We start from the raw sequence: 27,589 nt of genomic DNA on the forward strand, positions 1-27,589 counted from the left end.
TCAGGAAATGTGAAAGACAAAGAGAGACACTGGTGGAATGATAGGGTAAAGATTAAAGTGAAGGAAACGAAAATGGCATGGAAAGCATGGAAAACATCTAAGACTGAAGAAAGTAGAAGAAAATATGTGGAGGTAAATAATTTGACCAAGAAAGTAGAGGAGGAAGAAAAGAGGAAAAGCTGGGCTTTAATCACACAGAAATTGAGAGATGATATGCAGGGCAGCAAGAAATTACTGTATGGTATTTTAAGAAACAAAAAGAGAGATCATGTAAATACAGATTTGTGAAGTATATTGTTGGCATAATATTAACAAAGCCAGAAGAAATAAGAAATAGATGGAGAGAGTATTTTCAGAAGTTGCTGAACATGAGAACTAATGACAGTCATTCAATGGACGACCAGGAAAGGCAATTAGTTGATGAAGAAATTACATTGAATGATATTGAAATGGCAGTAAGAAAGATGAAGAATGGAATAACTGCTGGAATAGATGCAATTACAGTGAAGATGAAAAAGGCAGCTGGAACTGTGTAGGCCTGCAGTGGACATATCGAATTCTCAGGATTGTCTGGGAGAATAAGGAGGTCCCTGAGGATTGGCAAAAAGGAATAATCATCCCAATTTTCAAGAAAGGCGATAAGAAAGTATTGAACTACAGGGGAATTACTCTGATATCCCATGATGCTAAGATAATGGAGAGGATACTGGAAAGTAGGATAAGGTTGAGGGTTGAAAATCAGATGCAGGAAAATCAGTTTGGGTTCAGAAGTGGAAGGTCAACAATACCTAGAGTCCATTTTCATTATGAGACAACTAATGGTAAAGCAATGGGAGTATGGGAATGATATGGCGATGACATTCATTGACATTGAAAAGGCATATGACAGTGTCTCCAGGACTAAACTTTGGGAGAGTCTGGTGCAAAAAGGAATTGGACAGAGATTAATAAAAATGATCACGGCAATGTACAAGGAATGTTGTAGTTGCGTGCAAACACAAGTTGGGAGGACAAGTTGGTTCAAAATCACTAGTGGGCTGAGGCAGGAAAGTGTTCTATCACCACTGCTGTTTGCAATACTACTGGATGACATCATGAGAACTGCAAAAGCAATATATGGAGGAAGAGAAATGAACATCATGTTATTTGCAGATGATATTGCAATTTGGGGAGAAGAGGACATGAAGGTTCAAGAAGAGTTGGGTGTGGTGAATGGGAAGATCAAAGAATTAGCATTGAAAATATGTGTAGAAAAGAGTAAAACTCTTGTTATGACTAGAGGGGAGAAGGAAGGGAAAGGTCAGATTAGATTTGCAGACAAGCCCCTGGAAGTAGTGGAGACGTTCAAATACCTGGGGGAGAAAAATTAATGGAGAATGCTCGACTGGATGCTGAGATTAGTAAGAGGATTCAAGCTGGAAGCTGTTTCCATCCTAATGTAAGAAACATGTTACGGGACAAAGATGTGCCAATGGAAGCAAAGGGAACTATGTACAAGATGTATTACATACCCATAACAACTTACAGAGCAGAAACTTGGACAGTGACAGAGAAGGATGAGAGTCGAATACAGGCAGCCAAAATTAAGTTCTTGAGGGGTACGATACAGAAGAGTAGAAGGGACAAAGTAAGGAATGAGAAAATGTTGTGCAATCATTTTATAACATGTATCATAACAAGATAATGAGCAAAAGTCATTCTATATATGATTTCCAGTTAACTCAATCCCACCTGGCAGGTAATATCTTGCTTCAAGAATGGACTCCAAGTATCATTCACTGCAACCAAATTTCAACATATCACTGCCCTAATTCAGTACTAAGACATCTTAAAATGACAGTTTTGAAAAAAGCAGTTTCTATGCTTTAATTCAGAAAATGTAATTACGAAACATTAAGATATTGTTCTCAGATTGTGGACAAACTGGAATTAATGATACTTTAGTTTAGGAGCAGAGAGAGCAAGATATATGTTTTATGTCCTTTATTTTTCAAAATCTCCTTATTAAGACATCTTAGTAATGGACTAGGGCAATGATACATTTGATTGCACATAAAAGTCTTCTCCATCTAGTGAAGATGACATTGGCATATTAAAATACTGGACAATGTGGTGAGTTGGTTTGGAGCTGAGAAATATCTAAATTTGAATTCCAGTGGATGTTATTGAAACTAATTTCATGGTTTCCCCATTTTAAAATACCTACCAATAAATGCAGGAATGATTCTTTTTTAAAGGCAACTTCCTTCTTGCTTTACCATTCCTTCACCAGTTCTGTTCCTATTTCGTAAATAATAATGTAAATAATGGTTCTCTGACATTTCTTACAACTTAACCAACATCAAACTTTTTTATATTTCAGACTGGTACATTAACAGAAGATGGATTAGATATGTGGGGTGCCGTACCTGTAATAGATCGAAAATTCTTAGTCCCAGTGAAAAACATTCAAAGATTAAGTATAAGTGAGTTCCTTATTGGCATGACAACCTGTCACTCGCTCACTGTAATTGACGGCAAATTGTGTGGTGATCCTCTTGATTTAAAGGTGAGACTCGGCAGTTAAACCATATATTAGTAAGTTAAACCATATTTTAGTAAACTACCAATTAGCAAGATATATTGCTTTTATTTACTTATGTATTTTCTTTCTTTCTTTCTTTCTTGCTTTCTTTCTTTCTTTTTCAAAGCACAAGATTCAACTATATCAGGCGCTTCTTATTTGAACTGAAAACTAACAAGGTAACATTATTACATTTGTCAGAAATAACTTGGTGACAAAACAGATTAAAAAATTACAGTCAAAATCAGGCGCCTTAGGAACGTCCATATCCGTAGCTGAGCCGTAATTGAACCAAAAGACAGTTCTGCACTTTCAAGATTTAGTTAACATTTATGTGGGATGCCTTCTTGCTTGATATTTGCAATGGTCCTCACTTTACTTAGTTACATAGTAAAATTTGAGGAAACCATGGTTCTGGCTACCATCCTCCAGTATCGTGTCTACTGACAGGTATTGATATAATGAAAAATAACAACTGTTTCAACAAGAAAGACAAGGAACTAGTTTAGTAGAGTTTGGAGACTTCAACTCGCTGCAAGACAACACATGAATGGGTGCACTGGGTCAGGCGGCACAAGTTTTTGATAACTCTTATCTGAGATGAAGGAAAGTCGAAGCTAGCATCACTACCTACCCTTCTCAGTACAGAGGAACCTGTCTTAAGTGACCACTGACTGTTATGCAAAAGAAATATTCGTCTATTAGAGGGGTTGTTGCTAAAAAGGAGGAGGCAATTTTCAATAAATTTTTAACTTTTGTTTTATAACTTTGATATAAAATTGTATGTTACATAAAGCTCAGTTAACTGCAGTTTATTTACACTTTCACACTACAGTACTTTACTTACTTCAGTGTACAGCTTACTATGAAGTTGTTCCTAACCTTTCACTTTTCCCTAAAAAAAAATCATAAATTGAACTTTCTTTCATTTTCATTATCGTTTTAAAATTAATTTTTTTACCAATTTAGATTCCAGACCATTGATTTGTTCTGCTTTCTTACTATTTAGCAGACTTTTGGAAAGTCTCTGTAGGAACTAACACGTACTGTAATATTGCTGTACATTGTCCCACTTCCTCTTTGAAACAACCATCATCCCCCTTCCCAGTATCATTGCTTGATACATTACCAATTTTTTCTGCAATGTTTGGAGGAGGACAATATTTTTTAAGCTAGCTGTGATTTAATTTTTTGTGTGTGAAACAAAAATTCAAAATTATGCACTCCAAGAAACTTACCATCCAAGAATTCTTACACAACTTGCTCTTCCCTGTTTCCCTCCAGATCATCATGGCATTCCAGTCCATCATGCACTTGTGTAACTGTCTTGTCAAAGTCTCGTATTCCAGGCAGCTGAGTCAGAATGTTAAAGACCAGTTGCTCCTCTTTTGGTGACTATTCAGAAGGTGAACTTCCTCAAATCCACAACACGTTGTGATGGTTGATGGCCGGGATATAATCCATGAAATAGCATTACTGGCAGTTACTTTCTTAATGAAGTCTGATGTAATGGAAGTTTTATCCAGCTGAGCCATCATAGATTGAATCAACATGTTTTCTGTAACTAATTTAACGCATTGGAGCCGCCGCCCATAGAAACTACAGGCGCGTTATTTCATTGCTGCTGACAGAGCTCAGAGAATCTTCGGGCACATGTTTTCACTGTAGCTAAAAATAGTAGCCACTGGTTCAGTGAGCTGTGACTTCACCATAATACTGTTGGATGCTTCTGTAAGCGAAAAATGTTCTACTTATGAGCATCAATCAAGAGCTGTTCTTTCAACCCACATTCTTACAAAATGTGAGGTTGCATCATCGTTCACTATCAGCTGTGAAATGAGTGGAAAAGTACGTGCATGCAGGGGTACAATCTTCAATGACCGAAACGATACCCGTCAGAGAAGTACGTGTCGGGCAGTACCCCCTTTTCATGAGACCAAAATTCCAGTCGCAAAAGAAAATTGTATGGTCCACTGGCAGAAAGGAAATGATGTTGACTGGCAAGAAATTGGAAAGTATTGAATACGTGGCTTTATTAAATTATCCTTGAGATTTTATGCCTAACGTCATCTTCAATACAGAACAATAAGAACCTTGTTGCTAGTCGTATATACTTACTAACAGCTCACCAGTTTCTTGTCCAATCACGGCATTTTTGTTAAGTTTTGACTCGGGGGTACGATCTTCAATGACCGAAACCTGTCACAGAAGTATGTGTCACGCGGTACATCATTTTCATGAGACCAAAATTCCGGTCACAGAAAAAGAAAATCGTATGGCCCACTGGCAGAAAAGAAATTATTTCTTCATAATAAACCTAACATAACTCTCCACATGATAATGTTCCTTTGTTGCATTTGTCAGCATGAAACAAATCGCAGCCATATCACCAGTTTTAAAATGTGCAGCCCAGTAAGTGTGTCTAATTGTAATGATACATTATCTTAATGCATAAGCTGGTTATTTCATATTTTGGTACAAGAAAACAATGCAGGGACTTCATTTAAGAAACCATACCTTAAGTCACCAATGTTAAATTCTCATTGTAACTTGAGGTATGGTTTTGTTTGACTGTACAGCCCATTTCCAAGGTTATTTTGAAGACTTTTCTGTATGTTGACGTGTCACTCCTTCTATCACATAGTTCAAGGTTCAGGCTAATAGATGGCGTTCAAATCTAAAATTCTATGTTTGCCACCCTTCACACATTTTTACTTCGGAGCGTAAAATTTTGTCGTGCAACTTGAGGTATGGTTTCTTGGAGAACGTCACATACACACTTCTGCAACTGTCATTTGTCCGACTCGTTGGCTGAACAGTCAGCGTACTGGCCTTCGGTTCAGAGGGTCCCGGGTTCGATTCCCGGCCGGGTCGGGGATTTTAACCTTAATTGGTTAATTCCAATGACACGGGGGCTGGGTGTTTGTGTTGTCTTCATCAACATTTCATCCTCATCACGACGCGCAGGTTGCCTACAGGCGTCAAACAGAAAGACCTGCACCTGGCGAGCCGAACCCGTCCTGGGATATCCCGGCACTAAAAGCCATACGACATTTCAACTGTCATTTGACACCATGGCAGTTCAAGTTTGGACTCTCCATACAGCTAAAACTCCTGCTCAGTCCACAGTTTGCGCACGTGCAAAACAGTCTCCCATTCACTGTCCCTCATCACTCAGCTGCACTGTTCTGCATTTGCCGTCAGTTCACAAATGGTACTCTGTCGACACTGTCCACTCTCTGATCCAGTATTGCACAGCATTACACTCGCTGATATCACTTGCAGCCATGCGAGGCTAATGTGCTCATTCCCAAAGCCATTGGCGGACACCGTCGCTCTGCCTCCTGCTTAAGGCTGCTCATCCCAATCTGCTCTACAGCATGGCGCCAAGAGAGATCCGGCTGGACAGCCATCATCTTGCCCTGGGTATGCTGCCAGATCCTATAGACAATGTCATTGATCCTAGTGGCGACGGTGTATGGGCCTTCCCATGGTGACTGAAGCATCGACGATTTCCTTTTTGTCTGCACAGGCCACTACAACCAAACTCGATCAACTTCCTGGTAATCTGCAGAGTTCACCAGCATGTTGTAGCGGGCTTTCATCCTGTTGCTGCCTACCCTCAGATGTTGTCAGGCTTAGTCATCAATGTTACTGAGCTGATCCACTAACTCCCACACATTGTCTATGACTGGCTGCTCCTGATCTGGTGCCGATCCTGTCATTTCATGGGTGGACGCTCAATAGACCATCAAAAATAATGGGACCCTCTCATCCCAGTCTCTGTGGTGCACTGAAACAACCTTCCTGACGTGCTCCTTGACAGTTTTCACGACATACTCAGCCATTACAAATATCATCGTTGGATCCACATTGAACAACGTATACCATACATACATACATACATACATACATACATACATACATACATACATACATACATACATTATCATTATAGACTGTTATGCCTTTCAGCGTTCAGTCTGCAAGCCTCTGTGAATTTACTAAACGTCACCACAATCCTCGATTTGCAACTAGTGTTGTGGCCTCATTTAGTTCTATACCTCTTATCTTTAAATCATTAGAAACCGAGTCTAACCATCGTCGTCTTGGTCTCCCTCTACTTCTCTTACCCTCCATAGCAGAGTCCATTATTCTCCTAGGTAACCTATCCTCCACCATTCGCCTCACATGACCCCACCACCAAAGCCGGTTTATGCGTACAGCTTCATCCATCGAGTTCATTCCTAAATTAGCCTTTATCTCCTCATTCCGAGTACCCTCCTGCCATTGTTCCCGCCTGTTTGTACCAACAATCATTCTTGCTACTTTCATGTCTGTTACTTCCAACTTATGAATAAGATATCCTGAGTCCACCCAGCTTTCACTCCCGTAAAGCAAAGTTGGTCTGAAAACAGACCGATGTAAAGATAGTTTCGTCTGGGAGCTGACTTCCTTCTTACAGAATACCGCTGATCGCAACTGTGAGCTCACTGCGTTAGCTTTACTACACCTTGATTCAATCGCACTTACTATATTACCATCCTGGGAGAACACACAGCCTAAATACTTGAAATTATCGACCTGTTCTAACTTTGTATCACCAATCTGACATTCAATTCTGTTGAATTTCTTACCTACTGACATCAATTTAGTCTTCGAGAGGCTAATTTTCGTACCATACTCATTGCACTAATTTTCAGGTTTCAAGATATTATACTGCAGGCTTTCGGCACAGTCTGCCATTAAGACCAAGTCGTCAGCATAGGCCAAACTGCTTACTGTATTTCCACCTAACTGAATCCCTCCCTGCCATTTTATACCTTTCAGCAGATGATCCATGTAAACTACGAACAGCAAAGGTGAAAGATTACAACCTTGTCTAACCCGTGTAAGTACCCTGAACCAAGAACTCATTCTACTATCAATTCTCACTGAAGCCAAATTGTCAACATAAATGCCTTTGATTGATTTTAATAATCTACCTTTAATTCCATAGTCCCCCAGTATAGTGAACATCTTTTCCCTCGGTACCCTGTCATATGCTTTCTCTAGATCTACGAAACATAAACACAACTGGCTATTCCTCTCGTAGTTTTTTTCAATTACCTGGTGCATACTAAAAATCTGATCCTGACAGCCTCTCTGTGGTCTGAAACCACACTGGTTTTCATCCAAATTCCTCCTCTCAATGACTGATGGCACCCTCCCTTCCAAGACGCCAGTGAATACTTTGCCTGGTATACTTTTTTTGCTACGGGCTTTACGTCGCACCGACACAGATAGGTCTTATGGCGACGATGGGATGGGAAAGGCCTAGGAGTTGGAAGGAAGCGGCCGTGGCCTTAATTAAGGTACAGCCCCAGCATTTGCCTGGTGTGAAAATGGGAAACCACGGAAAACCATTTTCAGGGCTGCCGATAGTGGGATTCGAACCTACTATCTCCCGGATGCAAGCTCACAGCCGCGCGCCTCTACGCGCACGGCCAACTCGCCCGGTGCCTGGTATACTAATCAATGAGATACCTTGATAGTTGTTGCAATCCTTCCTCTTCCCTTGCTTATAGGTAGGTCCAGTTACTGTTTTTGTCCAATCTGAAGGTACCTTACCAACACTCCACACTAATTTTACTACTCTGTGAAGCCATTTCATTCCTGCCTTCCCACTATACTTCACCATTTCAGGTCTAATTTCATCTATTCCTGTTGCCTTATGACAGTGGGGTTTATTTACCATCCTTTCCACTTCCTCAAGCATAATTTCACCAACATCATTTGCCTCCTCCCCATGAGCTTGGCTGTTTGCAACACCACCAGGATGATTTCCTTTTACATTGAGAAGATGTTTAAAATATTCCCTCCACCTCTCCAGTGATTCCCTGGGATCTATTATGAGTTCACCTGAATTACTCAAAACACTGTTCATTTCCTTTCTCCCTCCCTTCGTAAGATTCTTTATTACTGTCCAGAAAGGTTTCCCTGCTGCTTGACCTAGCCTTTCCAGGTTATTACCAAAATCTTCCCAAGACTTCTTTTTGGATTCAACAACTATTTGATTCACTCTGTTTCTTTCATCTACGTACAAAACCCTGTCTGCCCCGGCCCTTGTTTGGAGCCATTTCTGATAAGCCTTCTTTTTACATTTACAAGCTGATCTCACTTCATCATTCCACCAAGATGTTCGCCTTTTCCCATATTTACACACAGTTGTTCTTAGGCATTCCCTTGCTGTTTCTACTACAGCATCCCTGTATGCCACCCATTCACTTTCTATATACTGAACCTGCTTACTGTCTACTGTTCGAAACTTCTCACTAATCATTTCCATGTACTTCTGTCTAATTTCGTCGTCCTGGAGATTTTCTACCCTTATTCGTTTGCAGACAGATTTCACTTTCTCTACCCTAGGCCTAGAGATACTTAATTCACTACAGATCAGATAGTGGTCTGTATCATCAAAAAATCTGCGAAAAACTTGTACATTCCTAACAGATTTCCTGAATTCAAAGTCTGTTAAGATATAGTCCATTATGGATCTGGTACCCCTAGCTTCCCATGTGTAGCAGTGAATAGCCTCATGCTTGAAGAATGTATTCGTGACAGCTAAACCCATACTAGCACAGAAGTCCAGCAAACGCTTCCCATTCCCATTAGCTTCCATATCTTCCCCACATTTACCAATCACCCTTTCGTATCCTTCAGTTCTATTCCCAACTCTCGCATTGAAATCGCCCATTAGCACTATTCTATCCTTGCTGTTGACCCTGACCACGCTGTCACTCAATGCTTCATAAAACTTGTCAACTTCATCCTCATCTGCACTCTCACATGGTGAATACATGGAGCCAATTCTAGTCCTAATTGCTCCAACTGACAAATCTACCCACATCATTCGCTCATTTACGTGCCTAACAGAAACTATGTTGCGTGCAATGGTATTGCTGATAGAGAGCCCTACCCCAGACTCTGCCCTTCCCTTTCTAACACCCCTCATGTACGCTTTATAATCTCCTATCTCTTCCTCGCTATCTTACCTTACCCGAATATCACTTACTCCTAGCACATCCAGATGCATCCTCTTTGCTGACTCAGCCAGTTCTACCTTGTTTCTTCCATAAGCCCCATTAATATTGATAGCTCCCCATCGAATTCCATTTCGTTCGCCAAGTTGTTTCCAAGGAGTCCCTCGCCTGTCAAATGGGAGCGGGACTCCATTACTCCCATAAGTCCGAAGCTTGCTTAAAATGTTCTGAGCTCGGTAAATTCATGAAGCAGGATGCTACCCTACTTGCACATAGTCCAAGTGAGGATCTCTCCTCTAACGGGTTATGGACCACCGGTGAATTGTATAGTCCTAGCCACCTGAGTACGAGGAGGACCATTACTCAGAATATGTCCGAGATGCCCACTCCCATTCCATAGCAACTGGAACGTATACCTTATAAAAGAATTTTATTTTTTGAGTGCACCTTTTCGATACATTATGTTTTTTATTGATTTATATAAATATATGTTTACATTATTATGTCATAAGCGGGACATGGTTTCACCTATTTTTTAAAATTTTTTTTAAAGGCATCTTCAGCCTCTGTTCCTACTACCTAACCACGAACCTACTACGTTGGCATAGCAGGAGGAGAGGTGATACTCCGACATGGTGTGTCCCAGGTGGCGGATAGGGGGGTCCTAACTGGCTTGCCGGCAAACTTTAGGGAAATAAAATACCTCTCGCGGACCAAACACACAACCCACCTTCGGGTGGGGAATGCCGACAAAGAATACACCCACAGTATTCCCTGCCTGTCGTAAGAGGTGATTAAAACGGATGACCAAGGGATGATTTTATTAAAACCATGAAACCACTTGTGATATTTACCACCACGCAGGGAACACCGTGGGTTGCTTTTACTTGCGCGTAGTGCCACTGTGTTAGGTAGCAAATAGGTTTGTGATTAGTAGCAATAGAGTACGTTGCCGGCTTCTACAGTACCTGTGATTTGTACTCCTATATGTGCAACACCATGGGATTAGCCACACTGTGGTTCTGCCTTGCCTATGCTTAGTACCCACTATGCGAGGAACACCGCGGGATAGTGCGGGTTCCTGTGGTTAATCCACTTATGTGAGGAACGCCATAGGTTTACATTGCCTGTAAATAGCACCGCAGTGTGCAAAACACCATAGGTCTGTGTTACATGTGCAAATTTCATTACCTGTGATTAGTACCATAATGTGTGGAATTGCGCGAGTCTACGCTACTTTTGATTAGTACCGCAACATGACAAATAGCATGGTTCTATTTTCCTAGCGATAAGTACCATTTTGAGGGGCTGATGACCTGGATTTTTGACCTGTTTCGACTACAAGCATCATCAATTCAGTATTATGCTTTCGACGCAATCCCTTGGTCAGTAATACTATTATTTAACACTAGTTTCTGGGAATGTGGGGCATTGCGGGTCGGATCGACTGATTGTTTTAACTTCGGATCTATCCATTCGTTTTTCGCCCTCGTGTTTTTTAATCTGGTCAGTGGAGGATTCTAGATTTTAAATGGTCATAACATTTCGTCTTATTTCATACCATTAGGGGCCAATGGCCTCGATGTTAGGCTCCTTTAAACCACAAGCATGATGATCATCATCATCCTACTACCTAAGATCAAAATAGCCAGAATCCTGGATTTTGCTTAATAATAAAATACTTAAAATGGTTAAGCTGACATGAATTGTTTTAACTAAAATTTCTTTTTTGTGTATTATGTTTTCCATAGAAACGTCCTGCTGATGTAGATAGTTATGACTAGTGAATTGTGTTGAGTACCATACATAAAAACATTTAGCTTGTATACAATGTCTCTGTTTAAAAAGGCTGAGTTCACATTATTATACATTTGTTAAAAACATAATGATATGCTTTAAAAAACTTCTGATGACATTGGTTGATTTAGGTTATATTAGTCTGTGGTATCCAGTGTGCACACTCGCACTGGAATCTTCATGGATCTGAGTGTTACCTTGGGAATAAATCTTTAGTAGCATTTCCTTAAGATATTGCGTGATCAGTTGTCTGAATGTTGTTTCATGGTGATTAAATTATGGCATCTTCATGGACCTGATGTCACCTTGGGAATAAAATTTTGTAGCTTCTGTAAGATATTGTGAGATCCATTGTCTGAATGTTGCTTTATGGTGATTAAATTATGTAAAATCCTGCTGCCTGTCACTGTGTGGGTATAAGAGGGAATGTCTCAAAGTGGTTGTGACATTTGTTGTGGTCTTGTTGCATCTTTTGAAGGTTGATATTGGTGGATTGAGAGTCTGTAACAAAACAAATATGTCTTGTTGTGAAGTTTGTGTAAACTGGAGTATAAAATGGGGATGTTAAGCGGGCTCTTACTCAGCAGACAGCAGGTGTCACAAGAGCAGGCCAGCCACAAGAGAAGCGAGGAGGTGAATAAGAGTAACTATCTACATCAGCCGGATCTTTCTGTAGAACACATAATACACACAAAAATATTTTTAGTTAAAACAATTCATGTCAGCTTAACCATTTTAAGTATTTTATTACTAAGCAAAATCTGGGATCCTGGCTATTTTGATCTTAGGTAGTAGGAACAACAGCTGAAGATGCCTAAAAAATAGGCAAAACATGTTCCACTTATGACATAACAATAATGTAAACGTATAACTTATGTAAATCAATTAAAAAACATAATGTATTGAAAAGGTGGACTTAAAAAATAAGAATTCTTTTAGAAAGACACTCAGCTATGCCATCCGACTGAGAGGGGAGAGGTTTTGTTCGGGTCTTCCCAATTCCCAGACATTGTAGGACCTCCTACACCGTCCTTGAGTCAAAGTTTCTGTCAGGATTGCTAAGGTGTTCCCTTGGTGCACCGAAGCGGCAGAAGAAGTTCTTCATTAAGACGTTGGCTTCTCCTTTCCTACTTGGTGATTTTGTTATAGTGGAAGCCTTTTTTTTTTTTTTTCAATATTCTAATCTATAACTGTTAAGTTCCTCATTCTCTTGAAACTAATTTATGATTAATTAAAAAGTAGAATAGACCTGAAAAAAGAAACAATTAATGACAGATTATAACTAAAAAAAGAAATGACTTAATTAAATTAGAATTATTTGTTTCCTTTTTTAAGGAACATAGTCATATTGTATCACGTAACACTGTTTTTAAAATATTGAATGGATTAATATCATTAAGAAGTGTAAAACATTTTATTAAAACCTGTATCAACTCTTCTAATAATACTAAAATATTATAACTTATATTAATGAAGTATTTCTCAAGTAGTTCCTCTCCTCACTGGTTGTTTCTTTTTTCAGGGTTAATCTGTTCTTAATGTCAGGTCAGGTCAGGATTATCCTGTTACCGTATGCGACAGTAGACGGTACTACCTGCGACGTGGCCGAGGGTCAAGTTGCCATTACCAAACTTGACACCCAAAGGGAGGACCAATGGTTATGGGCGGAGGAGTCCTCCCTTTGGAGGCCAGGTGAAATCTTTGTGTAGAAATTGACACACAAATTCACCAGAAAGGAGAACATGGCCAATAGTTTGGATGGAAGGGGACCCCAGTCCCAATGGCAGATAAAAGGGAAGTAGTTTCTCGTGTCAGCAATGTCTGTACTCCTGAGGAGTGGCCTAAAGTTACACCAGGTAGTAGGTACAAAATGCCTATGCGAGTGGCAACTCCACCATAATAATAATAATAATAATAATAATAATAATAATAATAATAATAATAATAATAACCTAAATATATGGTACTACTAAACTTGCTTCTGATGAAAACATTAGGGCATACCCTGATAGCAACTTGCACTTCCTTGGGTTCTGGGGAGCTGTGAAAATTGGTCAAGCACTAGCCTACATCATGAATGTGGTTATAATCAACCTTATGACCCAGACAATAAAGGCAACTGAAGTGGTGGATTTTATGAAGGAAGAGGGTATAGAAACGATGGGGTTAAGCGAAGTTAAATGGTGAAGGGGAAAGGATAAAAGAGAATGAGGAGAGGATATAAACTATATTGGAGTGCTGGTAGACAGGTGAAAAATGGAATGGACTGGATAATTTCAAAATAGCTGGAAGAGAATGTGGGTTTGGTACAGTACATCAGCAACAAGATATTGAAAATTAGACCAAGAATGAGAAACAAAGTCAATGACTTCATACAAATGTATGCACCATAGACAGGAAACAAAGAGTAGGATATCAAAGAATTCCCGGAGGAACTAGAAAAGGAGATAACTAATGTGGAAGTGATTATAATAGGAGACTTACATGAACAGATGGGAAACGAAAGACAAGGAAATGAAGAAGTAATTGGATCATATGGTTCTGGGAAAAGGAATGAAGGAGAGAAACTAGTTGAATTTAATGAGAGGAATGGAATTATTGTGGGCAACACATGGTTTTGGAAGAAAAACAGCAGGAAAATTACAAGATATGGTTGGGGTGACAGAAGAATTAAATCTGTGATTGATTACTTTCTGGCAAAATGGACAAATTGCTGACAGTTGATGGGTATAACAGCTTTACTAGGAGAAGCATTCAATGGAGATCATAGAGCAGTGATGGCAAAAAAAGAGAGTGGGGAAACTGGAAAAGTTAATGGGGATAACAGATAGTAAAATAAAAGTGAAACTACAAATTTCAGTTACTGAAATAGGAAATGTGGAAGATAAATGGCCCAACTTTAAAAGGGCATTTGTAAATTTGGCAGAGAATACATGTGGTAGAACATTGAGACTGAAAGAAAAGTAGACACCATGGTGGAATGAAAAAGTGAGAGAAGCAGTGGAAAAAAAGAAAAAAGCATGGCAAGAATGGAATAGAGATAACAAAGAAGAAAGCAAAAGTAAGTATCTTGATAATAAAAGGAAATGTAAAAAATTGTTAACATAAGAAAAGAAGAAAAGTTGGTGATAATTTACAAAAGATGGAAAAGGATGAAGCTGGAGGTGAAACAATGCTGTGTGGAATTATACGAAATAATAGAAAAGAAAGAATTTATACAAAGATGAAGAAAGAGGAAGGTGGCAATACGATAACACATCCAGAAGAAATAAAAAGATGGGAGTATGATAAGGTGTTAAAAGTGAAAAGCTGTGCAGAGGAGACTAGTAATATGGTGTGATGACTCAGTAGTAGATGATGATACACAATGTTAGAGGTGGAATTAACAGTCCGTTAAAATGAAAATGGGAAAAGCACCAGGGATTGACAAAATTAGTGTGGAATTCATAAAGGCTGCTGGACCTATAGGACTACAATGGGTATACAGACTGATAAAGTGGATATGGAAACAGAAAACTGTACCATAAGACTGGAGAAAGAGAATATATAATATATATTATATAATAATTATATATCCTGTGTGGGGATTTACCGGTTACCTCCATCGGGCGCGTCCCATTGAAATTGGGGAAGCTCGCTGGCTCTGCCGCCAGCAGAGTCAGAGGGTAGTACGGGATATAAAATACCACCGTGAAAAAAAAACTGGTCCCTTGCCAGGGTTATGGCGAAGACTGGTAAATGACCAGAAGCCAGAAAACATCTTGAGGCTACCTCTAGGGCTAACAACCCTAGTTGTAAAAGGATGGGTACCCGTCCAAAGCAAAGTCAAGTCAAAAAGCATGATGGCACAACATTTCAAGAAACATACCCCAGGGGTTAAATCTTCGGATAAATCCCTCGTCGTGAACGCCACGGCGCACGAGTCTCGTTCGGATTCTGGGGGAGACTCGACATCATGCAAGAGACGAGTCGGAGCGTCTCGGTGTACCCCGAAGAGTCAAAAACTCAGGCCAAAATCTAAAACCTTTCTAGCAACTTTCAACATTAATTCACTTACACAAACTGGCAAGCTGAAAACCCTCACCAAAGCTCTTAACGAAAATCAGATATCCATAATGGCCCTACAGGAAACAAGGTACCCAGATGAAGAAATTTTTGAATCCGAAGGCTACCGATTTTTCAAGAGCAAAGCGCAAAGAGGAATCCTCAATGGAGCTGTGATGCTTGGAACCGTGTTTGCTCTTAGAACCAAGATCCTTAAATCGGTTGCAAATTTCGAACCTGTGAATGACAGATTGTCTGTACTCACAATTAAATGCGTGAACAAAACCTACGCCCTAGTTAACGCACATGCTCCTACAAACGATAAGAACAAGTCTGATCCAGACGAAGTTGATAATTTCTGGGACCTACTGGATGAAAAATTAAACAAAATCCCCAAACACCATGTCGAGCTTCTTTTGGGTGACTTCAATGCCCAACTAGGTTGTGAACAGAAGTACAAGAGAGTTATAGGAAATTACCCTGCTCACAAAAGAACCAATCCCAACGGCAAAAGACTGGTATCCATTTGCGAAAATCACAACCTGCAGGTCATATCGACCCACTTTCGCCATCTACCCAGAAAGCAAATGACTTGGCGTTCTCCCGTCCAAGCTCTCGGAGAGTTCCAAATTGATCATGTTGCAATCTCCAGGAGAAACAGCCCTGAGATTATGAATATCAAGGTAAAGAAAGGCATCAATGTAGCCTCAGGTCATTATATGTCTCTTATCAAATTCAAACCAATTCCCGCAAACACAAGGAAGACAACCAAACAGATCACACGCTTCGACAATGATAAACTTCGGCAAAGGGTCGAGGAGTTCCAGGAGAAGGCTAGACCAAATGACTGTGACTTTAACAACGCCAAAAGTCTCCTTGTTGAGGCCGCGAAAGATGTTGCAGAAATCAAGAGAAGCAAAAAGCATGCCTGGTGGAATGGTACCTGCGAATCAGTCCTCCAAGAAAGACTCAATGCGTGGAAACAGTACTACTCTACGAAATCAGAAAATGATTGGGAAACCTACAAAACCCAACGTGCCCAAGCAGCTAGGGTGTTCAGAACTGAGAAACGTAAATACGAAAAATCTCTCATTGAAAAGATAGAACAAAACTTTAGGAAGAATGAAAGCAGAGTGTACTACAGAGCCTTCAAATGCAAACTCACTGGCTATAAACCACCATCTCTATGCTTTGAGCGAACGGACGGCACACTGGCGACGTCAAATGAAGAAAATTGCAGCATTCTAGCAGATTACTTCAAGAATTTACTTAATTGCTCTAAACCGCAAAGCGCCATTGAGACCAAGGAACCCTTACTCAGGTACCCCGATTCCAGACCACCCGACAGAGATGAAATCAAGCGCCACATTGCCTGTCTCAAAAATAACAAAGCGCCGGGGGAAGACTCAGTAGTAGCAGAACTATGGAAATATGCCCCAGAGGAATCACTTGATATCTTGCAAAAGCAAATAGAAGAAATTTGGAACAAGGAGACCCTACCCGAAGATTGGAAAATAGCTTTGATCCATCCATTACACAAAAAAGGCAGCATGAAGAACGTCAACAACTACAGAGGAATATCTTTGCTACCCGTGACTTACAAAATTCTATCACTTGCCATCCTGGAGCGTTTGGAAGCACAAGTCGAACATCAAATAGGCGAATACCAAGGAGGGTTCAGAAAAGGTCGCTCAACAGCTGAACAGATCCAAAATCTCAAAACGATCATCAGATATTGTACACTAAGGTCCAAGCAGTATATGTCTGTCTTTGTGGACTTTAAGAAAGCGTACGACTCCATTGACCGGGAAGTCCTGCTAAACATATTAAATGAATTTGGAGTTGATTTGAAACTGCTGGCATTAATTAGAGCCACCCTGACCGATACAAAATCCAAGGTGAAGTTCCACGGATATCTCTCGCATTCCTTTGACATCAAAACAGGAGTCCGACAAGGTGATGGGCTATCCCCGATACTCTTCAACTGTGTTCTTGAAAAGATCATCAGAACCGGGCGGGTGAGATTACAGGAAACCAACTACAGTCCATTGAGAATAGGAACCAAATCCAAGGGGATCGCAACAGACTGCTTAGCATTTGCCTATGATATTGCTGTTCTCTCAAACGACATAGAAACCGCTAGAGCTCAAGTTGAAATTTTAAAGGAAATTGCCGAACAAACTGGTTTGCAGATATCGTTTGAGAAAACAGAAGTAATGACTAACATCAAAGAGGCTCCACCAAAACTCCATACAAAATACGGGGACATCACCCGAGTAGACAAATTCAAATACCTGGGTGAGATCATCATGAAAAATGGACTGGACAAAGAAGCACTTCAGGAGCGAGTACGCAAACTGGAAATAGCCTACCAAACATCCCGCACAATCTACAACAAAAAATGCCTTTCCCAAAACACCGAGATACGTCACTATGAAACAGTTCTGAAACCAGTAGTTCTATATGCAGCCGAAACCCTGTCTCTAAATGCCAACAAAGGACTCCTTGAAGAACTGGAGAAAAGAGAACGCAAAATTGTGAGAGGAATCTTGGGATCAAGGTACAGACATGGAATCCATCAAAAGAGATCCAACAAGGAAGTCTACAGCAAAATAGAGAAAATTACCGACACAATCAGAAAAAGACGGGCACAATTTTACGGTCATTTGAAAAGAATGGGCGGAAGAAAGTTAAGTAAAGAAATCTTTCACTTTTTTGATTCAAACCCCAAAACCATAATTCCCTTTAGAAATACCAAAGAAGACCTGCAAATGCTACATATCTCAGCTGAAGATGCCCTTAACAGAGATCTCTTCCGCAAGAAAATATTGACGAACGGGCTAAACCGAGACGAGCAACCGAAGAGAAGACACGGTGCCGCTTGGACAGAGGAGCGTGAGCAGGCCCACTCACAAAGAATGAGGGAAATTTGGGCTCTAAAGAAGGCCAAGTTCAGTGTCAAATGCAACAAGACTTAACGTGGTCCTTGATGGCCCCAGCGAATAATAATAATAATAATAATAATAATAATAATAATAATAATAATATATTGATTTTATATATAATAAAATATTATATATACAAGGCTAATTATCTAACTTCTTGTTTTAATATTTAAGGATAATATTCAAAGATTGATTTAAGGCTGAAGATGCCCTATAGAAAGGGCGAAGCATGTCCCGAAAGTGTATGTATTTGTAACCACTTACAAGTGGACAGTATTGAATAGGCGGACTAATAAAATACCTTTATTGGATTTTATGTTATAAGAACTTTCAATACAGAATAATTATGAAGTTTATAACATGTAATAAGTTGTATGTCCCAAGCTGTCAGTGGAGAGATGGTGTGGAATGACATCAGTGGACGAATACGTTTGGGTGGTGTCTTTAAAAGTAGTAAAGATCACAATATAAAGTTAAAGTTTGAATTCGAGAGGACAAATTGGAGCAAATATTCTTTTATAGGAAGGGGAGTTAGGGATTGGAATAACTTACCACGGGAGATGTTCAATAAATTTCCATTTTCTTTGCAATCATTTAAGAAAAGGCTAGGAGAACCACAGATAGGGAATCTGCCACCTGGGCGACTGCCCTAAATGCAGATCAGGATTGATTGATTGATTGATTGATTGATTGATTGATTGATTGATTGATTGATTGATTGATCGATTGATTGTGTACCCAGTCTCTTTTTGACCATAGTTTCCCAAACCTTTTCCCTGGGAACACTATTGTATACCTCGTTAGAACTATGAATGTCATGGTCGGATCCTTTTCATATTCCCAATTCTTTTCCATAAATTGCCTCGTGCTAAAGATATGGTCCACTGTAGATCTACCCCTAAAGCCATACTGTTCTTCTTGCAACTCCCCTTCTCCCTTTCTTCACATTTTCCTTTCTAATATCCTTTCCAGTATTTTTGCCCATTGTGATAAGAGTGTGATTCTTCTATATGTATCAAGCACGTTTTGCCTTATAGAAAGGGCGAAACATATCCCGAAGGTGTCTGTAATCGTATGTATTTGTAACCACTTACAAGTGGACAGTATTGAATAAGTGGACAAATAAAATACCTTTATTGTATTTTCATTTACATACAACTTAGTCGAGCAGCTCGTCTTCTTTCTCCCAAGTCTTCCCAGCCCAAATTTTGCAACTCGAATCTTTTGTCAGAAATCACCCAGAACAAATCAAGCTGCTTTTCTTTGGATTTTTTTTCCAGTTCTTGAATCAAGTAATTCTGGTGAGGGTCCCATACACTGGAATCATACTAAAGTTGGAGTCTTACCAGAGACTTATATGCCTTCCCTTTACATCCTTACTACAGCCCCAAAATACCCTCATAACCATGTGCAGAGATCTGTACCCTTTATGTACAATCATATTTATGTGACTACCCCAATGAAGATCTTTCCTTATGTTAACACCTACATACTTACACTGATCCCCAAGAGGAACTTTCACCCCATCAATGCAGTAATTAAAACTAAGAGGACTTTCCCTATTTGTGAAACTCACAATCTGACTTTTAACCTTGTTTATCATACCATTGCCTACTGTCCATCTTACAACATTATCAAGGTCATTTTGCAGTTGCTCACAATCTTTTAACTTATTTATTACTCTGCACAGAATAACTTCATCTGCAAAAAGCCTTACCTCTGATTCCACTTCTTTGATGATGATGATGATGATGATGATTGTTGTTTAAATGGGCTTAACATCTAGAGTCATCGGCCCATTCCACTTCTTTACTCGTATCATTGACACATATAGAAAACATAAAGGTCCAATAATACTGCCTTGAGGAATTCCCCTCTTAATTGTTACAGGGTCAAATAAAGCTTTGCCTACTCTAATTCTCAGAGTTCTATTTTCTAGAAATATAGCCAGCCATTTAGCCACCCTTTTGTCAAGTCCAGTTGCACTCATTTTTGCTAGTAGTCTCCCATGATCTACCCTATCAAATGCCTTAGATTGGTCAATTGCGATAGAGTCCTTCTGACCTCTTGAATCCAGGATATCTGCTATATCTTGCTGGGATCCTACAAATTGAGCTTCAGTGGAATAACTTTTCTAAACCCGAACTGCCTTTCATCTAAACAGTTATTAATTTTGCAGACATGTCTAATGTAATCAGAAAGAATGCTTTCCCAAAGCTTATGTGCAATGTACGTCAAAGTGAGTGGCCTGTAATTTTCAGCTTTATGTCTATCACCCTTTCCTTCATACACAGGGGCTACTACAGCCGCTCTCCATTCATTTGGTATAGCTCCTTCATGCAAACAATGTACAACAACTGTTTCAGTAGTGTACAGACTCCAGCTGGAAAGACATAATGGTTTAGAAATGATATTGGGCTAAGACAGGGGTGTGCAGTCGCCTCTTTTGTTTCTAATGGTTATGGACAAAATTTTAAAGGAAACAAAGGAAGCGTATAGAAATAGGGAGGTGAAGATATTAGTGTTTGCAGACGATATTGTGGTCTGGGGAACGAACAGCAAAGAAGTACAACAACTTGATGCACTGAACGAGATAATAGTAAGTCAGCCCGGTGAAAAGTAAGACCATGGTGATAATAACAGGATGAAGACAAGGGAAAAGCATTGTGAAAATTGGTGGTCAGCGCCTTGAAATTGTGGACAGTTTCAATACCTAGAGAGTGAATTAATGCAGAATAGAAGGCTGGATATGGAGGTAAGCAAGAGGTTGCAACAGGGCCATGCATTGTCCCAGAGTATAAGAAATCTTGATAATTTACAAAATGTATTATGCTCCCATGTTGACTTATGCTGCTGAGACTTGGACAGTGACAGGTAGGGAGGAGAGTAGAATTCATGGCAGCGAAATGAAATACCTAAGAAATATGATGAGAACGACAAGGAAAGACGGTGAGAAGCAAATATGTTAGAAAGGAAGTCTGGATAGAAAACCTAAATCAGAAAATTGATAGGAATAAAATAAGATGGTTTGGACATGTAAAGAGGATGGAGGAGAAAGGAAACCAACACAGATGGAGGTGAAGTTTGAAGGAAAAAGAGCGAGGGGGTGACCTAGAATGAGGTGTATAGATTCTATTTGATTTTCTCTTTCAGGTGTTTTCTAAATGTTATTGATCAGTAATTAGTTTCAACAGATTGAAGAACTTAAGAGTTCTTCTTGGTTAGGGATAGCACAGAACTCAGGCGACTAGCAGTATTTTGACAAACAATTAAATTGCTCTGGCCTCGTTGTTTGTTAACATAATGCGTGCACTTGTACAACACAAATAATTCGACCATTTCTACACCCATCAAACCATTGCATTCATACATACGTAAATGTTTAACCCAAATAATTACACTATAGTAATACATGTTGACCATAAATATTTTGACACATATAACTAAGCAGAAAAACAATTCCAGAAGTTCATACTGTATGTATAGTAATCGCCACGTAAGGTAATACCCCAGAAAGTAAATATCGCCGCCCGATGCTCTTCTTTTCTCTTTTTTGTAATGGCTGATCACTGCTGCCAACCTGCCTGGTTACATATTAAAATCACCAGACATAACCATAACAAACTAACCTCAATGTAAACACCGATAATGAATGTTTCCCTACCCTAGTAAATGATAAAAGTTAAGATAAAATAAATCAAGATATTCATAATTAAGTCGATTTCCACGCTCAATGAGCTCAATTAAGGAAATAAACACACTTGCACACTCAAATTAATGTCACATATATCTGTCTTTATTTTGATATACAGTAGGCGAACTTTAACCATATTCTTGAAAAGAGGGGCGTGTTAAACGATGTAATTTATTTAATAAGTCTTTGCAGTGTGATATCCGAAAGTTCCAGACATACAATGACTTACCTTTCTTTTGCGCGAACATTTCCTTCTCTCTTCAATACGGTACCGGTAACCAGTAAGGAGAGAGATTATTGGGCATATTTTCAGCCTGCAGGCTGGTTATATCTTCAAGCTTATCAGGAAACATATAGGTATACTAATGTGCCAAGCTCCGTAAACGGAAATTAGGTCAGTTTTCAAGTTCACTGCGGATTTGAAAATAATAATGTTATAAGTTCTACTGCCAAAATTTTGTCCCGCAAGGGTTACTCGTATTTCATGTACTGGTAGATCTAGACATGAGACTGGCGTATTTGAACACTTTCATCATTTCACACAAACTATGTTATTAAATGCATTATCCGAACATGCCACAATTTTACTTACCTGGTATTAGCCAAATAGATTTACAATCACACAGAAAAAGAAAATATGCTTTAAATATTCTCGCAAATGTATCACTAGTAACTTTAACGGCAATGCGGTGGCAACACGCAATTCACGCTAGAACAGTGATTGAACGTTGCCAACGTGCCAGATTAACGGTAAATGTAAGACGTCGTATCGGCAAGTAGGGTCCCTAAACTGTATGGTTACCGACACTGAAAAAAACCCAACAGCAAGAAAAGTAACCATAAATCAATATCTTAATATTACAGGGGAGAAAGGGTAAGGTTGCACCCTTAGGGTACGTCCTTACACGGAGAGGACTATACTTCGTATCTCGTAGTATTTAGTCGGGTAGCCATTTGCTTGTACAGCTGCTGCACAACGAGTTGGTATTGAGTCCACCAATTTCTCTAGGCATGAGACAGGAATTTTTGACCAGCTTTAACACGTTCACTGTGTATTAGCAGAGCATGACATACCTGCCAACCTGAGCAAAATATTTGTGTGGGACTCTTTAAAAGTTGTAATTATCGGAGTTTTGTACGTTGGTAGGACGAGTTCTATCGAACTCGTGGACTTATCACTCTCACGCGCCTGTTGCGTGACCCGCACGGTGGTTGAAATCGAGAAGTAATACTGGTCACCAGACGGATCACGCGCTACGCGCGTTGGTAGATTACTGTGCATTATTTACCGAGGATAGCAAACAAATGCATGAAGTATGTTACAGACATAAATATATTCATATTTACACTTCTTTATTACAGAATTTGACAAACAAAAATGAAATACTTCAGCTAATTGGGCAGGTCTCATGATGTTGAAGGAACCACATTGTCGGCCATCAAAAAAAATATAAATAAAATGATAACATAAACATCACGACGCAGTCAAAAATGATTACTGCACGTTCTTTCAAGTTACTTATAAATGTGATGAGGAATAAATGACAATTAGAAGTTCTTTCGTGTTATACACATATATGATGCAAGAATAAATGACAAGTTCAGTTCTTTTACTGAACATATTGCTGTAGTGGAATTTATTTATTTCAAAAGCGGAATCGCTCGTAATTCTCCTGAAGAATGAATAAATAGAAAATGCAGTTTCTTACCTCGCATTGAAGTGGTCTTGCTGCTCGAAGATCCCATAAATGAATGATGACGTATAACGACAACTCTGGAGAGGAAATACGCGGGAAACGGAATACACATGCGCAAAAATGGCTACGGATGAATCTGCTAGTAGACTGGACTTACACGATATGCGGGATGACAATTAGAGCCTTTCTTACCATGCGGGAAACCTGTGATTCACGTTTCCTTGCAACCGTCCCATCATGCGCTAGGCGCGTGCTCTGCACGTGCTTATAAAGTAGCGCCTAGCGCGTGATCCGCATTGAACGTGTTAAAGCTTTGAAATGTACCTTCTTGTTTGTGAATATTTTGCATTTAAACCCCCTTTTGAGTTCATCCCATAGATGTTCAGTTGGGTTTCAGTCAGGGCTTTGGCATGGGAAATCGATAACCCTGACTCTCTTCTTGCTGAGACATGTTTTGACAAACTGGGAGGTATGTTTAGGATCATTGTCATGCTGATACAACCACCCATGAGGCGTGTTTCGTTTAGCGTATGGTACCATATGTTGTTCATTGATCCTGCCTGAAGCAAAGTTACAATACCGAACCCTGGCGGAACTGTCAGGTCCTGTTAAATATTGGGCACGGGTGGGTTTGTACGGTCTTGCTTTTAATAGTTTAGTTGCTTTCTGGGCAGAAGACTTGTATGGCAAAACGCGACAGGGATTTTGTTGAGTTCTTTCCGAGAGAGTTCATATTTCGTCAAGCTTTTCCTCTGTTAAAATGGTTCGTCTCCTGCGTGATTTCTTGTTAAGAATGGAGTCCTTGGTGCGGAACTTCTTTACTAATTTATGTACCGTACTCCTATGGGGAGGGAGGATGCCAGGAAATTTGCGAATGAATCGAAAGCGGCGCTCTGTATAGGAAGAATGCTTCACATAGCACAGCACAATGAATACACGCTTTTCTACTGTATACATCACTCGTTAAACACACGGCTACTTTGGTATCCCTACAGAAACTACGCTATTTTAAAGCGAACACATTGAACACGCTACCAATACCAAAGATGTTAAACTAAACTATTACTGTGCAGCAATGGTTATCACTACCGTACTGCATTAGATCGTCTTAGCTGGTCATGAAGCAATATATCTCTCGGTAAATAAGTCATCCGGCCGCGCTATCACGTTCCATGCATGTTGCCCTGACACACTAAGCGAGCTAAAAAAACGACCCTGTAGAAATTGTGGGCTAAACTCTAAATAGGCATAAATGGAAATATAGGCTTTTTCTGACATATTCGTAGTGATCCCTCGGGACCACCATGATCTTGTCATAATAATGTTCCGCTGGGACAATATAAAATATAATCATACCACCGTAAAGCTTGTTTTATTCTGCGTCCTTTGGTGGTATTTGCATATGTTTATTATGTTTCTTGTGCAAGTTACATTAGGCGGAATGCAAAAAGTACTTATTTCCGTGCTCGTTTTTTGTAAACAACAACTCTGTAGTACCATTACATGAAAATGCACTGTCAGATTTTCATGAAATTTAGAAGGATTATATTATAGAATGCACTGTTATAAATATATTTTTGAAGTTTATTTACTTTACACACTTTGGCAAGCAAGTTGATATTGTTTTTGTAAAAAGCGGTCCGTTTGATACTGGGTGGTCTTCCAAAATCGAGATTGAGTTCAACAGAAAGGTCTGAAATTCTTTGTTTCAAATGTATTTTATACTGATTTTTATTTGAAAGTGAGTGATATGCACTCAGGCGTATCAAGCAGCTTGAGCAAAGGGTTGTCCAATAAGCGGCCAAACCCCATTGCGTGAGCTCCCTTTCACGATAAGATGACAAGCAGGTTAATCATGGTATTTCCAGACTTATTTGTGGTGTAGTTATTTGCATTCATCTGGGCTTTCAGTGTCACTAGCTGTATTGCTCAGTTAAGACAGAGTTAAAAATGCCTCCGAGGTCATGTTTTATAGAAGGTGAAATACATACGATTGTAAGTGCAATTTGCTTTTTCACGCTAGAGGGAGAAGGTCTACGTGAAAACAGATATCCTGTTTGCCAACGAGTGGTAGATTGTCTTGGCATTTTGCTCCGATCAGTGCAGAAAGTGAAAGCGGAAAATGCAAAAAATTCATGTGCTGATTTTTCCACCCTGTCTAAGAGGAAGAGGATATTGAGCGAACCGCTGAGTATTCAAGTGGATCAATTCACTATTGGAGTAATTTGTGGGTCTATTCACGAGTTCTTTCTGGCAAAATTGTTTCCAACTATTAAAAAGTTGAACGATAAACTTGAAAAGAATATGCCAGACTTCTCAATTATGTCATGTACAAAGCTTTGTCAACTGATTATTGTCCAATCCTGATGACTATGTGCCCACAAAAGAAGTTTCCTGCACATTTCTCCTGTTAGAATGTGTAACTTCACAGGTTTGCAGGCTTTCTTCCCAGCTTCCAGAAGTCTAAACAAACATTAGAAATGTGCAGATTCACTCCCATTTCTCCCAATTCACCACCCACGTCCACAGCAGTGAACCTGGTCTTCTGAGGAGAAAATTTTCATTGGTTGGTGTTTTTTCTTTTTCCTGCCACAGTATCCCTTTTTCTTTCTTTCCAGTGAAATTGAGCTAGTCTGTGGTGCTGAATATTGCTACTTATAGTGCCTACACAGACACCAAATTTTGTAACTCGAATAATAATAATAATAATAATAATAATATTGGTTTTACGTTCCACTAACTACCTTTTAAGATATTTTTCGGAGACGCCGATGCACCAGAATTTAGTCACACAGGAGGCTTTTTACATGCCAGTAAATCTACAACTGAGCCAGGAGATTTGGAGATAATGCTATAATAGCAATATGCTTCCTTCGAGTTGTATCCACTGAAGACATAGGTATTACTAATCACACAAGGAATCCTCAAAATTCCTCAAAAGTGAGCCACATCCATATAAATACACTTTTAATATAAAACAATTGTCACACAGATTAATTACCAATGAATAACAGTGCAAAGAATGGATAAGACAGCACAGGATCTGAGAATAAATATTATGCTGCACACTGTTACCAACCATTTGGAAAATTATGAAAGAGGAAGTTCTTGTTCTGATTAATTCACATGGAACTGTTGGTATTTAATTTATGAGTACTAAAATATCCCAGGAAACAAGTATAAACTTTACATTGATACATTACCTGTAGTATTTGTGAAGATACTGTGATAGTGTTCACCATATCATTGTAAGGCTTTGGGAGGAGCAACATAGCCTGGCATGGCTGCAAGTGACATCTCTGAGTAGGGCCCCACCCTCTTGCCACTCCAGCAACCAATCGGGGTGGGCCAAGCGCGCAATACGAGCTCCCTCTGCTACCACTCTGTGATCTTTTTTCAGGCCTCCCTAACAGCACCAGAAAGGACTCGAAGGTGGAACTAGAGCATTTGTTTTTGAGAGGTCTCCAGGGACTTGTACTTTTGCCAGGAACAGGTAGATAATTTCAAGTCTTTGGGATGTGTGTTCTCCCAGGATAGTTGTATAGTAGGAGAGATTGATTCAAGGTGCAGTAAAGCTAATGCATTGAGCTCGCAGTTCTGATCAACAGTATTCTCTAAGAATGAAGTCAACTCCCAGAATAAACTATCTTTACATTGGTCTGTTTTCAGGCCAACTTTGCTTTATAGGAGTGAAAGCTGGGTGGACTCAGGATATCTTATTCATAAGCTAGAAGTAACAGACATGAAAGTAGCAAGAATGATTGCTGGTACAAATAGGAGGGAACAATGGCAGGAGGGTACACAGAATAAGGAAATAAAGGCTAAGT

The 27,589-nt window shown here is 39.6% G+C and overlaps 1 protein-coding gene across 1 annotated transcript in view; it reads left to right on the forward strand.

The window, feature by feature from the left end:
• Positions 1–27,589, forward strand: part of anne (anne boleyn) — a 382,933-nt gene that overhangs the window by 279,469 nt on the left and 75,875 nt on the right. The window contains exon 10 of the mRNA XM_067140654.2: positions 2,363–2,548. Within this exon, the coding sequence (XP_066996755.2) occupies positions 2,363–2,548 (186 nt within the window). The remainder of the gene's footprint in view (positions 1–2,362; positions 2,549–27,589) is intronic.

This window comes from Anabrus simplex, chromosome 2, assembly GCF_040414725.1.
Source record: "Anabrus simplex isolate iqAnaSimp1 chromosome 2, ASM4041472v1, whole genome shotgun sequence".
NCBI lineage: Eukaryota > Metazoa > Arthropoda > Insecta > Orthoptera > Tettigoniidae > Anabrus > Anabrus simplex.